This window comes from Phascolarctos cinereus, unplaced genomic scaffold (assembly GCF_003287225.1).
Source record: "Phascolarctos cinereus isolate Bilbo 61053 unplaced genomic scaffold, phaCin_HiC Scaffold_726;HRSCAF=1367, whole genome shotgun sequence".
NCBI classification, from domain to species: domain Eukaryota; kingdom Metazoa; phylum Chordata; class Mammalia; order Diprotodontia; family Phascolarctidae; genus Phascolarctos; species Phascolarctos cinereus.
In genome coordinates, this window is record NW_027556098.1 from 110,445,991 (window position 1) to 110,459,250 (window position 13,260).

At 40.3% G+C, this 13,260-nt stretch overlaps 1 protein-coding gene across 1 annotated transcript in view; it reads right to left on the reverse strand.

Annotated features, from left to right (window-relative positions):
• Positions 1 to 3,591: 3,591 nt before the first annotated feature.
• B4GALT4 (beta-1,4-galactosyltransferase 4) overlaps positions 3,592 to 13,260 on the reverse strand; it is a 37,721-nt gene continuing 28,052 nt past the window's right edge. Inside the window, exons 5-7 of the mRNA XM_020985858.2 lie at positions 12,569 to 12,691; positions 8,740 to 8,844; positions 3,592 to 7,621 (exon numbers count right to left, since the gene is read on the reverse strand). Of these exons, the coding sequence (XP_020841517.1) occupies positions 7,489 to 7,621; positions 8,740 to 8,844; positions 12,569 to 12,691 (361 nt within the window). The 3' untranslated portion in view covers positions 3,592 to 7,488. The remainder of the gene's footprint in view (positions 7,622 to 8,739; positions 8,845 to 12,568; positions 12,692 to 13,260) is intronic.

Below are 13,260 nucleotides of genomic sequence, written 5' to 3' on the forward strand. Positions count from 1 at the left end.
CTTATCCACTCCCACAGACTGTCAAGACCAACCCAGGGCATGGTGACATGGACTTTTAGAACGTACTCCTTCCTCCCCTCCATTTCTTAGGATCACTAGTTTCCTTTCAAGCTCAGATTACTGATTGGCCTGGTATAGTTGATCCGTCATTTTAGTCATGCCTGACTCTTTGTGAGGCATTTTTTGGTTTTTTTGGCAAAGATACTGCAGTGGTTTGCCACTTCCTTCTCCAGCTCATTTTACAGATGAGAAAAGTGAGATAAACAGAGTTAAGTAACTTGTCCAGGGTCATATAGCTAGTAGGCCAGATTTTAACTCATGAAGATAAGTCTTCCTGATTCCAAGCCTGGCTCTCTATCCATTGTACCACCTAGTCCCAGACTGGGCTAGATGATAATACAGTTAGGAGGAGTCAGAACTGGAAAAAAAGAAGTAGTAAAGAAAATCAGTAAAAAGTTCATGCTCACCTTGTCAAGAGGTCACCACTGGAATACCCTGAGCACCTTTGGTTGGCCCTATACTGCTGAACACTTTTATCAGTCACATTCATCAAATCTCCAGGTCACAAAGCTTAGAGAAAAAGCCAAAACACAGAAAACAATCAAGATCCCAAAAGATCTCGATAGGCCACAGTAATGGACTGAATCTAGGATGAAAATCAATAAAAATAACTGGAAGGTTGTGCTCCTGGGTATAAAAAAATCAGCTTCACCCATGCAAAATGGGAGAGACAAAGCTAGACAGCAGTTTATCTGAAAAAGATATAGATGTTTTAATGGGCTATAAGCTCAATATGAGTTCCTCATATGACAGTCAAAAAAGCGCTGTAGTCTTGGGCTCATTAAGAAAGCTCGATTCCAGGAATCAGAAGGGATAGTCTCTCTGGCCAGATCTCATCTGGAGTATTTTGTCCAGTTCTGGGCACTTCAGGTTTCTGTTGTTGTTGTTTTCATTTTTTTTCCAATTATATGTAAAGATAATTTTTAACATTCATTTTTACAAAATTTTGAGTCCCAAATTTTCCTCCTTCCCCTCTCCCCTTCCTAAAAGGGTAAGCAATTTGATACAGGTTATATATACTTGGCACTTAGTTTTAAGGACAGGCTGGAGAGCCTTTGGAGGAAGGCAGCCAGGATGGTAGGACCTTGACTCCAAGTGATGTGAATATCAATTGAAGGAAGTGGAAATGGGTAGGACATGATGGCTATCTTCAAGCATCCAAAGGACTGTGATTGATATAGGAGGGGAAGGAGATTTTTATTTATTTTGGCCCCAGAGGGCAGAATCAAGAGCAATTCAGTGGTAACAGCAAAAAAGACTACAAATTTAGGCTTGATGTCCAGAAAAACTTCCCAATAATTAGAGCTATCCAAAAGTGGAATGGCCTGCCTCCAGAGATGATGGTTTCTCCTTCTTTGGAAGTCTTCAACCAAAGACTGAATGACTCCTTGTCAGGTATATTATTTGTAGTCATTCTTTTCATACTTATTTCGTCTATACTTTATGGAGGGTGTTCCAAAAGTCTTAGCATAGATTTAAACTATTAAAGTTTTCCTTTCTTCAATACCCTACCCTTCTCTTCCATATCTTCCCCTTCCCTTCCCTTGAAGCTTTAATAAAAGCTTAATACTGCACTAAGTCTTTTGGAACACTTTGTATATGTACTTGTCTTCCCAGTTAGGAGAGGCAGTAAACTTCTTGAAAGTTGGTTTCACACCTATTAGATTGGCCAACATGACAAAACAGGAGAATGACAAATGTTGGAGAAGATGTGGGAAAATTGGAATATTAATGCATTGTTGGTGGAGTTGTGAACTGATCCAACCATTTTGGAGAGTAATTTGGAACTGTGCCCAAAGGGCTATAAAAATGTGCATACTCTTTGACCCAGCAATACTACTTCTAGGGCTATATCCCAAAGAGATCATACAAATGGGAAAAGGACCCACATGTACAGAAATATTCATAGCAGCTCTTTTTGTGGTGGCAAAGAATTGGAAATTGAGAGGATGCCCATCAGTTGGGGAATGGCTGAGCAAGTTGTGGTATATGAATGTAATGGAATACTATTGTTCTATAAGAAATGATGAACAGGCGGACTTCAAAAAACCTGGAAAGACATGTATGGACTGATGCTGAGTGAAGTGAGCAGAACCAGGAGAACGTTGTACACAACAACAGCCACTAACTTTGATAGACTTAGCCCTTCTCAGCAATGCAAGGATCTCCAAAAGTCTCATGATGGAAAATGCTATCCAGATCCAGAGAAAGAACTGTGGAGTTTGAATGCAGATCAAAGCATACTATTTGCTCTTTTTTTTCCGTTTTGTTTCCTTTCTTGTGGTTCCTCCTATTGATTCCTTACAATATGAATAATGTGAAAATACATTTAATGGGAATGTTTTTGTAGAGCCTATATCAGATTGCATGCCATCTTGGGGAAGGAGGCGGGGTGGGGGAGAAAAATTTAAAACTCAAAAGGGTATGGAAGTGATTGTTGAAAACTAAAAGTAAATTAACTTTTTAAAAAAAATTGGTTTCACTTTTTTGTATCCCTAGCACCTACCACAGTACCCGGCATGCATACAGTAGGTGTTTTTCCACTGATATTACAGCAGGGAATCTTTTCACACATGGGTTGGACTGGATGACCATGGGGTTCCCTTCTCACTCTCAAACTCTTGTGATTGATCCAATTCAAATACTGCTTATGATGCCAAGAATCACTGTGATACCCTGTACCCTCCTCACAAAGTAGTACACACCATGGATTAATGACCAATATCAGTCAAGTTTAGATGCAATGTATGTCATCAGTATGTTTCATACTATACAGCTCTAGAACGTACTCTTTCCTGTGTACCGACTTTTAAAGAATTTTTCTAAGGCCTTAACCCCATAAAATTCATACCCAAATATCATGATGATTTTTACTGCATGCATCTGCCCTAATGGTTGACACAAGAGATGTCAACATTTTACTGCCTCACAAATATCAGCTGCCATGTAGTAACACTGAGTTTTTCAGAGTGACCACTCTATTGCAGCTTGGGCAAAACTACCAGGTGTTTCTAGGCTCAGTAAGATGATTCACAGCTATACTAAGCTCCTGGGGATAGAGCCTAAAGCTGTGACTTCATTAATAGTAATGTGTTGGTAAATTAATAAAAAAGAGAAATACATAAACATGTGATCTTCTAAGTCAACATGTAGCCTACAGGGGTCCGCATGTACAGTTTAGTGGCCCCCATTTCTATTTGAGTTTGACACCACTGACCTGGTGCGTCAAGTCGTCAAATACTTTGTCCAGGGTCACACACCAAGATGGATCAGAGGCAGAAGTTAATCACTGATCTTCCTGGCTCCCAGGTCAACTCTTAAATCATTACTTTATGGCTGCCTCCAAACCCTTGATGTTTCAAAATTTAATTTCCCTAATTGCTGGAGGCTTCATGCCACAAAAGAAGTTTCTGCCTTTGTTACCTTCACATTTCCTTCCCTGCTCACTTCCTGAGCACAGATGCGTACCATCTTTCATTATTGGATATTACTCCCTAAAGCCTTCCACCAATCCCCAAATAAGCACAAACACATAGGCTCATTCTTTAATTGTTCATCATAACCTAATTCAACATCAACACCTCCTCAGGGACGCTGCCGGTTACCAGCACTGGCACAGTGCAGAAGCTAAGGCTTCTTGCTCTTTTGTGGCATTTTGAAAACCATCATGCAGTCTTCATGGGCAGAAGATGAGCAACAGCTTACACCAAATGGGTGTCAGAGGTAAAAAGGTGATGATGCAATGATGCCCAAAGTACCAAGGGGTGCATATTAAAAACCCTTCAGGGAGGACGCTATTGCAAAGTGACCTCTGGAGAGCCTAGTATGTTGGTTGTATGGATATCTTTAATGCCTGTAGAAGTTACAGTCCCTAAATGTGCCTTAGATAAACTAAAGTCTCCTGCCCCACCCCCCCAAACAGACAATTAACACTAGCTTTTTTTTTTTTGAGGATAATAGGAAACCTGCCTTCCTAAGGTCCAGTGGAAAACAAGGGGTGGCGCTAGACAGGCAGGGAAGAAATCTGTGCATATTGCTGCTTTGATAACTCACTTGGGACAAGGGAGTTATAGGAATTAAAAAGGGAGTTCCAGAAATACTGGCTATGGTGGTAACATTCCTGCCAAAGCTTCTTCCTGAGTCTGCTACAGCCAAGCTTGAAGTAGGACTGGGGCCATGCAATTTCCCAGACTTTTGGACTCTGGATCCTGGGCTATCTCCAAAGTCCAAAGGGAGATGGTGGTGGTTTAACCCACCTGAAACATGGTGCCTCCTGTCTGTCTGGCCAGGCTGGCTTGTCTGCCCTGTTGGTGGCAGCTGGTTGGTGATTGGTGGGAGAGGATGGCAGGCTCCCCTCTTCCATAAGGTTTGTTTTCCTGGATGATGGTTCTGGGCCAGGCTGAGAGCAGAGTTGATGGTTTGGAGGGAACACTACTGTTCCTGGGGATCAGTCATACCCCTGATATTCTTGGCTTCATTGTGATTAAAGTGAATTAATTTATAAGAGCTGAATAATATTATGAACATAATTGAATACCCAGCTTTTCAATAGGACTGTTTCAAACAGAATATTTATGCCATATGGATGTATGAAATATCTTCCCACTGCTGCATATTAATTTGCCTCACCAAAAGGATGATTAACAAAGGAAAAAACTGGAACAGAGGAAGAGGAAAGTTAATCCAATGCTACTGGAGATATTTAAAAAGCCAGGCACTGGAAGTATTAGGCTTGAATATGAAAATGGATACTTATTCCCTCAAAGCATCCAGACAGATGAGCCAGATGCTGGCAAAGAGTGATCAGAGAACAATGACCAGCAGCAGTGATGAGATGATGACTCCATAATACTTAAAATAATTTACGACAGAAACACAGAAACAGGAAGCTACGAATAGAAGAGAAACAAGACAGACAAAAGATAATCTCTCTAAACCAAGGGGTTCTGCTATCTGACTCTCTTCTAAAGCATAAAGCTCGCTAGCAGCCCTGGAGATTTTAGCAAGAAAATACCACATGGGTTTCAGAGAATGTTTTGCCCAAAGGATATACGCATTCAATCAGCAGAATATGATTCTTTAAACACACCACTGAGGTGTTCAAAGATCAAGCAAGCTACTTCCCTGTATTCTGTTACTGCAGTGAGATTTCAAAATAACCCTAGAAGAACCAGAGCCCAAGCTCTGGCAACTCCTTCAAGCTCTACACTGTAAAGGCTTTATGAGAAGGCCCAGCAATGAATGAACTTTGTTGTCTACTGTCCAAGGTAAGCACCAACTTGGTTTTATGTTTGAGGGGGGCCTATCACCAGAATGTTGGCCTCTAGGACTCAGAGGTGGGGAACCTGCAGCCTTGAGGCCACATGTAGCCTTCTAGGTCCTCAGGTGCAGCCCTTTGACTGAACTTGAGGACCTAGAGGGCCACATGTGGCCCCGAGGCCTCGGGTTCCCCACCCTACCTAGGCAATGGATTTTCTTTTTAAGTACAGCAACCTCACTAAGACCCACAGAAAAGTGTGGAAAGGCTATGATCTGCATCAGTGGACAATAACTGACAAAAGCACAGATCTTTTGAAATATTAAAATACTGACTCCAAAAGTCCCTTGGGACATACATTGTAGTTTTAACAAAATTACCGCTGATTCTAAAACTACATGCAAAAAAAGTTTTTATTAAAAAATATCTAGAAAAATTAGTAGGCAACATGTTCTCTTATATTATTAGTAGCAGATAAAGAACACTCCCAAGCAAGTGCCGTTGGCTGCTTAATTGAGAGCAGAGTAATAACAGCAACCATGCCAGCCCCTATGGTAAGACCAAGAAATAAACTGACAGGGGAAGGTGGAAGCTCCTCCAAGGGCCATGGGACTAGCAGTAGCCTAGGCCCCTAGTCAAACAGTGGCAGGTAAAGAAGAGGCTCAAGAATTGAATCTGAGTGAGGAGGAACAAATGGGAAAAAGAGATGATTCAACTTAATTCTACTCAAGATGAAAAAAGTCACAATCCCTGCCCTTGAGAGGCTTGCAGTCTAACAGCAGGGACAAAAGATATACAAATGAGTATTATACAAGAGTTAAGAGTTAAAGCTGGGAGGGAAACACTGGGATTATCTAATAGGATTCTTCTCATTTAAATGAAGGTGTGGTCCAGAAGTCAGTGGTCCAAGTCAAATGACTTGATCAAGGTCATACAGCTGACAAGAGCTTGAAATTAAGGTTCTGTGACTCTAAATCTAGCGCTCTTAGAATGGGAAAAGAGCAAAAGAGATCAGGCAAAGTGTTCTAGAAAATGGAAGAGAGAAATGACTTTAAGCTGGTGGGTAGTAGCAGAATGTTTCTTGGAAGAGGTAGCACCTAAACTAGGCTCTAGAGGGAGAAGGATTTCAATAAATGGAGATGTGTATGGAGTCCATGGAGAAGGCCTGGAAAAATGCACAGAGCTAAGAGCTAAGCAGTTACAGAACAAAATCAGGAAGAAAAAAACCCCCAAAAGATCAGGAATAGCCAGAAGTTCAGAAACTTCAACTGAAGAGAAGAAGAAATGATCTCAGTGGTAACAAAGTGATTTCAGGCAAAGTAGCAGGAAGATTCAGATAATGGGGTGGTGAAGTTTGGATGAAAGGGAGATAGCAGAGGGAAATGAAGTTAGTTAAAAAAAAAACTTCCTCTTCTAAGATGTTTTCCTTAACTTGTCGCATCCTATTCAAAGGGCTACCTCATTTGACCTCACCCCAGATAGGCAAGAAGAAGAGACTAGTTACATGAGGCAGAAAACATACAGGGAGGAACTACACTCCATTTTCCCCACTGCCTCTTCTTCCTCAAATACGCTGTCCTGTACCTTTGCTCAGCTACTCATTTCTATTCCAGTGATGCTTGTTAGGCTTTCCCTCACCTGTACTTTGTTTCTTTCTACTCCTCCACCTGATGCCCTCCCCCTCAGAGATCTCCAAGTCAAGCTGACTCTAGTGACACTCATCAATCTTTCTACCTTTCCGTTGCTCCCAAGAGCAGCTTTGACCCCTCTGACAATCTGGCAACGCTGTCTCCTGCAGCCCACACCTTTGGATCCCCTGAGCTGTCACTTTTCCAAATCACTTTCAACAAATGCCCTTGAACGGTTCTCGCTCTGTGCCACAAAGGGCCCTTCTCTTTCTTGCTTAAGCTCATCTGTAAGAAAACTTTTCTGTTCTAATAGCCTTCTTCCCTCCATGCCATTGGCAATGCTTCTCATGAAAAACAAGAAGGAAAAATTCAAACTAGTCACACCCAGCAGCCAGTTTTTCACCGTGTCCACCGCTCGGTGACAGAGGCGAGAAGGGCTGGGGTTGGGGGGGATGTCAGGTTCAAAATTTCCAGACATTACGATAACTACTGCAACTGGAGAGTCTACCTTTCCCCAAAAAACCTCAACGGAATAATGCAGGATTATGAAGTCACAACGAAATCCACTGTGATGTTGACATATAAAGGATTGTGTTGCACAGACAGCAGGTTATAGGAACAAGAGTTCAGTCCATCTTTTTGCCAGACTCGTGACACCTGCTTTAATAGCTTCATCCTAAAGATTAAAAAAAAAAAGTGAAAAAGATAAGGTTATACAGAATTACATGTCTGGATATTAACCTTTACTTCTGCCAACATTCCTGAAGAAAGTATGCAAGCCCTCTTGCAGAACCACCAAATTCAACTGTTTCCTAGTAGATACATATTCTACTTTACATTCCTGCACAGTGAGACAGAAAGACAGGAAGACCTGGGTTCAAATCCCACCTTGGACATTTATTGGTGGTGTAACCTTGGGTGAGTCACTTAACACTTGGTTTTCTAGGTAACTCTCTAAGGCTATAAGTTGAATCAAAGGTGCCAGTCTGCAATGGTCAGAAAGGGTTTTCTTACTTTATAGAAGTATATAAATGAAAATCACAGGTCCAGTTCCTACTCCTAATCCCTATGAAATAGTCCAGATTATAAAACATACAATAGTCTTGAAATGAAAAATTTAGGAACCAACTCTGAGCACTTCAGACAGATGCTGGCTGTCTTCCATGCCTAGTATGCTTTTCCTCATCATCTCTGCTTCCTGGCTTCCTTTAAGTCCCAGCTAAAATCCTACTACTACTTCAGGGGCAGCACCATCAGGAGGACCTGAGTTCAAGTGTCAAATAGTTGACACTTACTAGCTGTGTGACCCTGGTCAAGTCATTTAACCCCAGTTGCCTAAAAAATAAAATAAAATCCCACTACTTAAAAAAAAAAGCCTTTCCCAGTTCTTTTTAATCTTAGGGCCTTCCCTCTGAGACTACCCCAAATTTATCCAGTATAAATCTTGTCTGTACATAGGTGTTCACGTGTTGTCTCCCCCATTAGACTGTAAAAAAAGGGCCAGTCTTTTGCCTTTTTTTTGTATCCCCAGCTCTTAGGATAAAGCCTGGCACTTAGTAGGTACTTGATAAATGCTAGTTGACTAACTACTGGGAAAGAATTTAGTGGGAAAGCAGAGGGGAGAGGGTGCTCCCTGAGGAGACAAAAGTTGATACTTTCACTATGATCTTGTTAATGATTGAAAGAGCTGATCTTATCCAAGTACTGGGTCTTCCTCATTGCCTTAAACACAATCCTGGTTTAGTGGGTTCATTGGAAAATTCATTTCTTTATGACTACAAACCCAGAGCTTACCTTTGTGAGTTCTTCTCATTGCCTTTATCTCTGGTATGGAAGATCATTGTGTATTTGGCTATGGAAGGAGGTGGCCGAGATATTTTCATCCCTTGCATCTCCACCCTATAAAAAGAAAAAGCACCATGTAACGCCAATTGAACACCAAAGAGGAATTCCACAGAGCTGGATGATGAGACAGGCATGGGGCTTGTTGATTTAACTTCTCTGTGCCTCAGTTTTCTCAACTTTTAAAATGAAGGCACTGTATTTGAGGGCCTCTAAGTTCCCCTTCAGATCTAAATCTACGATCCTATGGTTTACTAATTACATTTGTCCAAAACCCTCTACTGAGACTGCAAGGTCCTTGAAAAAGGCAAATTAAGATAAAAGCCTCAGTCCCTGTGGCTACATCACTACACAAATAACATCACGGACATCATTAACCGTCTTGCCCCACACGTGACTGGCCCATGTCACATGGGTATTATGTAGCAAAGGAGGGTTCAAATATAGAATTTTCAGACTTCAAATCCGGTGCTTTTCCTACTTGAAAATTCTCTTGCCTTCTGTTCCTTTAAGGTTCAGTTCAACAAGCAAGTCAACGAACATTTGTTAAGTACTTACTATGTGAAAAGGTACGTCACTAAGCACCAGAAACACAGATACAAATGTCCTAGGATCCTAAATTCCGAGCTGGAAGGGACTTGGAGTGGTCATTGAGTCTAGCTCGCCCATTTTACAGATGATGAGACTGAGGCACAGAAAGGGTAAATGACTTGCCCTGAAGCAAAAAGCTACTAAGTGTTTGAGGCAGGATTTTAATTCGGATCTTCCTGACTCCAAGTACAGCGTCTTATCCACTTTATGAAACTACCCTGCAGCAGTCCTTGTTTTCTCTCTCAGGGCATCTAGGTGGTACTGTAGAGAAAACATCAAGCCTGGAGTCTGGAAGACCTGAGCTCAAAGCCAGCTTCAGTTGCCATCTGTAAAATGGGGGTAAGGCCAGCACCCACCTCCCAGGGTTGTTGTGAGGATAAGGTAAGATGATAATCACAAAGTACTTAGCGCAGTGCCTGGCACATAGTAAACACGATATAAATGTTAGCTATTGTCATTATTACTCTCTATCCTTTTGGTTATTACGAACTTAAATAACAACAATGAATATTTCCCTTTACAAAGAAGAATATAAAAAGAAGACTGCATATGAAACCATGAATTTACAGCCGGTACAGAGTGTTTTACTTGTTACATTTCAAAATTAACATGGTAGTTCTCAGATTTCCCTGCTTGACTGTGTCCCTTTTTGAACTTTCTTTTGCTCTCTTCCCTTTATTTTTCAGTGACTCACTGATGTTTTTTTCTTTCTTTTCTATCACTGTCACTATCCCCCAACTCTCCCTCCTCCCTGATTCTACTTTTATCACACTTATTTAAAAATATATTTTCCTATATGTTTAATAGGAATGTATATGTATAGCCTATATCAGATTGCATGCCATCTTGGGGAGGAAGGTGGAGAAAAATGTAAAACTCAAAAGTTTATGGACATGATTGTTGATAAATCAAAACAAATGAATAAAAAACTTATTTCTTTATTTCAAAAACATATTTTTATGAAGTCATCCTGATTGTCATTTCTTAGAGCATAATAGTATTTCATTACAATCATATACTATGACTTATTCAGAAAAACCTGGAAAGACTTAAATTAACTGATGCAAAGTAAAGTGAGCAGAACCAGAACACTGTGCACAGTAACAACATTGTGCGATTATCAATGTGATAATGTGAATGACTTAGCACCTCTCAGCAATGCAATGATCTAAGACAATTCTAAAGGACTCATTATGAAAAATGCTATCCACCTCCAGAGAAAGAACTGATAGACTATGAATGCAGATTGAAGCATACTATTTTTCCACTTTATTTTTTCTCATGGTTTTTTGTTGTCTGCATTTTCTTTCACAACATGACTAATTTGGAAATATGTTATATGTGATTACACATGTATGATCTATATCAAATTGCTTGCCCATCTCAGGGAGTGGAAAGGTGAGGAGGGGAAGGAGGGAAAGAATTTGGAAATCAAAATTTTTTTAAAATGAATGTTAAAAATTGGCTTTACATGTAATAGGGGAAAAAAATAAAAATATGTTTATAACCCTCAGTAAATTTTGGCAGGGACTGTGTTCACAGAAATCATAGATTTAGAGCTGGAAGATACCTTAGAGGCCACTGAGTTCAGCCCTCTCATTTTACAGATGATGAAACTGAGACCTAGAAAAGTTAAGTGACTTGCCCAGAATAACACAGCTAGTAAATGTCTGAAGCAAGATTTGAAGCCAGGTCTTTCTGGCCCTAAGTCGAGTGTCCTATCCACTACACCAAGAAAATTCTGTATTCTTTCCCCTTTGAATTCCAGCCCCTAGCACACAGTCTTTCACAAGTAGGTACTTACTTTGGCCAAGTTGAATCAATCACTGAAGGAACTGCAAGAGCTGAAGGTAAACATTTCCTTATTCTTATCTGACATCCCTGAGCCCCTATACATCAGGATCCAAAATCCCTTGCAGCAGCCCACGCCACAGAGCTGAGAATGGAATTCTCTGACAACTGTCCTCCTTGAGGAGTTTTAGACCCCACGGCAGGGGTGTTCTCTAGGCACCAAGTGGGCCGTCCTCACGCAGGCAGCGATTATGTACACTTAAGCCTGGATGGGGTATGAGTAGCTACCCCTAAACAGATATTTGCATGCCTTAGTAGACCACAGAATAATTCTCAAACAATGGAAAGCTGCAGGCATTATAAAAAAGAAAAATTTTGGAAGACTCAAGAACAATCATTGAACAACACAATTACTATGCCACAATTTCAGAGAAATCGTGATGATGAAGAACACTACCCACCTCCCGACTGAGAAGTAATAGGCTCAATATGCAGAATGAGATACATTTTTAGATATGATCAATTCAGGAATTAGTTTTGCCCTACTATGTATATTTGTCACAAAGGTTTTGTTTTTTGGTTTTTTTTTTTCTAAATGGGGGTGGGTACTGGTGGGGAAAGGTAAGAAGGAGAGAAAATAAATGTTTTGTTTTCTAATTAAAAAAATGTAATTTTTTAAAAAACGAAGTTGGGGCAGCTAGATGGCGCAGTGGATAGAGTACCAGCCCTGGATTCAGGATGACCTGAGTTCAAATCCAGCCTCAGACACATAACACTTACTAGCTGTGTGACCCCGGGCAAGTCACTTAACCCCACTGCCTAGCCAAAAAAACCGAAAAACAAAAAACAAAAAACAAAGTTGTTGGTGTTAGGTATAGACTTGGAAAACACAATCCAACAGCACTTGCAGTGTGTTCCCACTTTATAAATGAGACCTGTGGGCATAAATGAAGCCCACTCTTTCATTTCTTCCTATATAGCTAGGTCCTCATTAATGTAAATAATGAATCCCCTGAAGCAGCCACGTTATTCAAATTTGTACTATATATTTCAATTATGTTAGAACCAATTATTATATTATATGATAACTTCAGATAATATGGACTTGTTTTGTTTTGTTTTTGGAGGCAAATTGGGACTGTGACTTGCCCAGGGTCACACAACTAGAAAGTATCTGAGGCTAGATTTTAACTCAGGTCCTCCTGACTCCAAAGTGAGTACTCTATCTACTGTGCCACCTAGCTGCTCCCCAGAGAGTATGGATTTGAAATATGACTACTTTAGGGATTCATTACTTGAATCATTATTTGAACTAATAGGAACCCAATTGTAATATGGTATCTGCCAAAACAGTGGCCCTACACTAGGCCACAAAGAGGGCTGTTCTCTGTTGATTCACCTGATTCTGAGGTCATCATCTTCTCCACCCCAGCCCCAGTAGTTGTTGGAGAATCCATTCACCATGTAAAACTGGTCTTTTGTTAGAGCACAAACACCTCCAAAATATCCCTTGTAACGCAATCTGTAGATTAGAAAAAAGTATATAGGAAAAAAGAATGAGTACAAAGCAAACTTATTTCCAATAAACACCACATATATTCTGTGCTTTCCTTATGAATATCCTGTGAATGTTTTGACATCAAACTGCCAACTATCAACCAATTTTCTTAAGCCTCATCTACCCTCCAACTTTCTTTACTTACCTTTTTAACCTATTCCCTCCCTTGTTCACCAAATAAGGTACCATCTTACCTATTCATTTCTTCTTTTTCATGCTTGTATATGTATGTATGTATATATGTATGTATGTATGAATGAATGAACTCACAGATGTCTAGGTATCAGTATATCTATTTGTATCATAGATTATTATATCCAATTGCCCCTTAGGGAATATCTGCTGACCTTGCATAAAAATTAATAAAGGCAAATAACACAAAGGGGCATACTTCCATGAAAATCCAACCCCATATCACCACCAATTAGTACAGGTCAGATGATGCCCTTAGACTGCATCTTTCAACTTTTACTGCGTTAGAAATTAAAAGAAAAAATGCAATGACCAATCAGATTCCAAAAGAATGATAATGC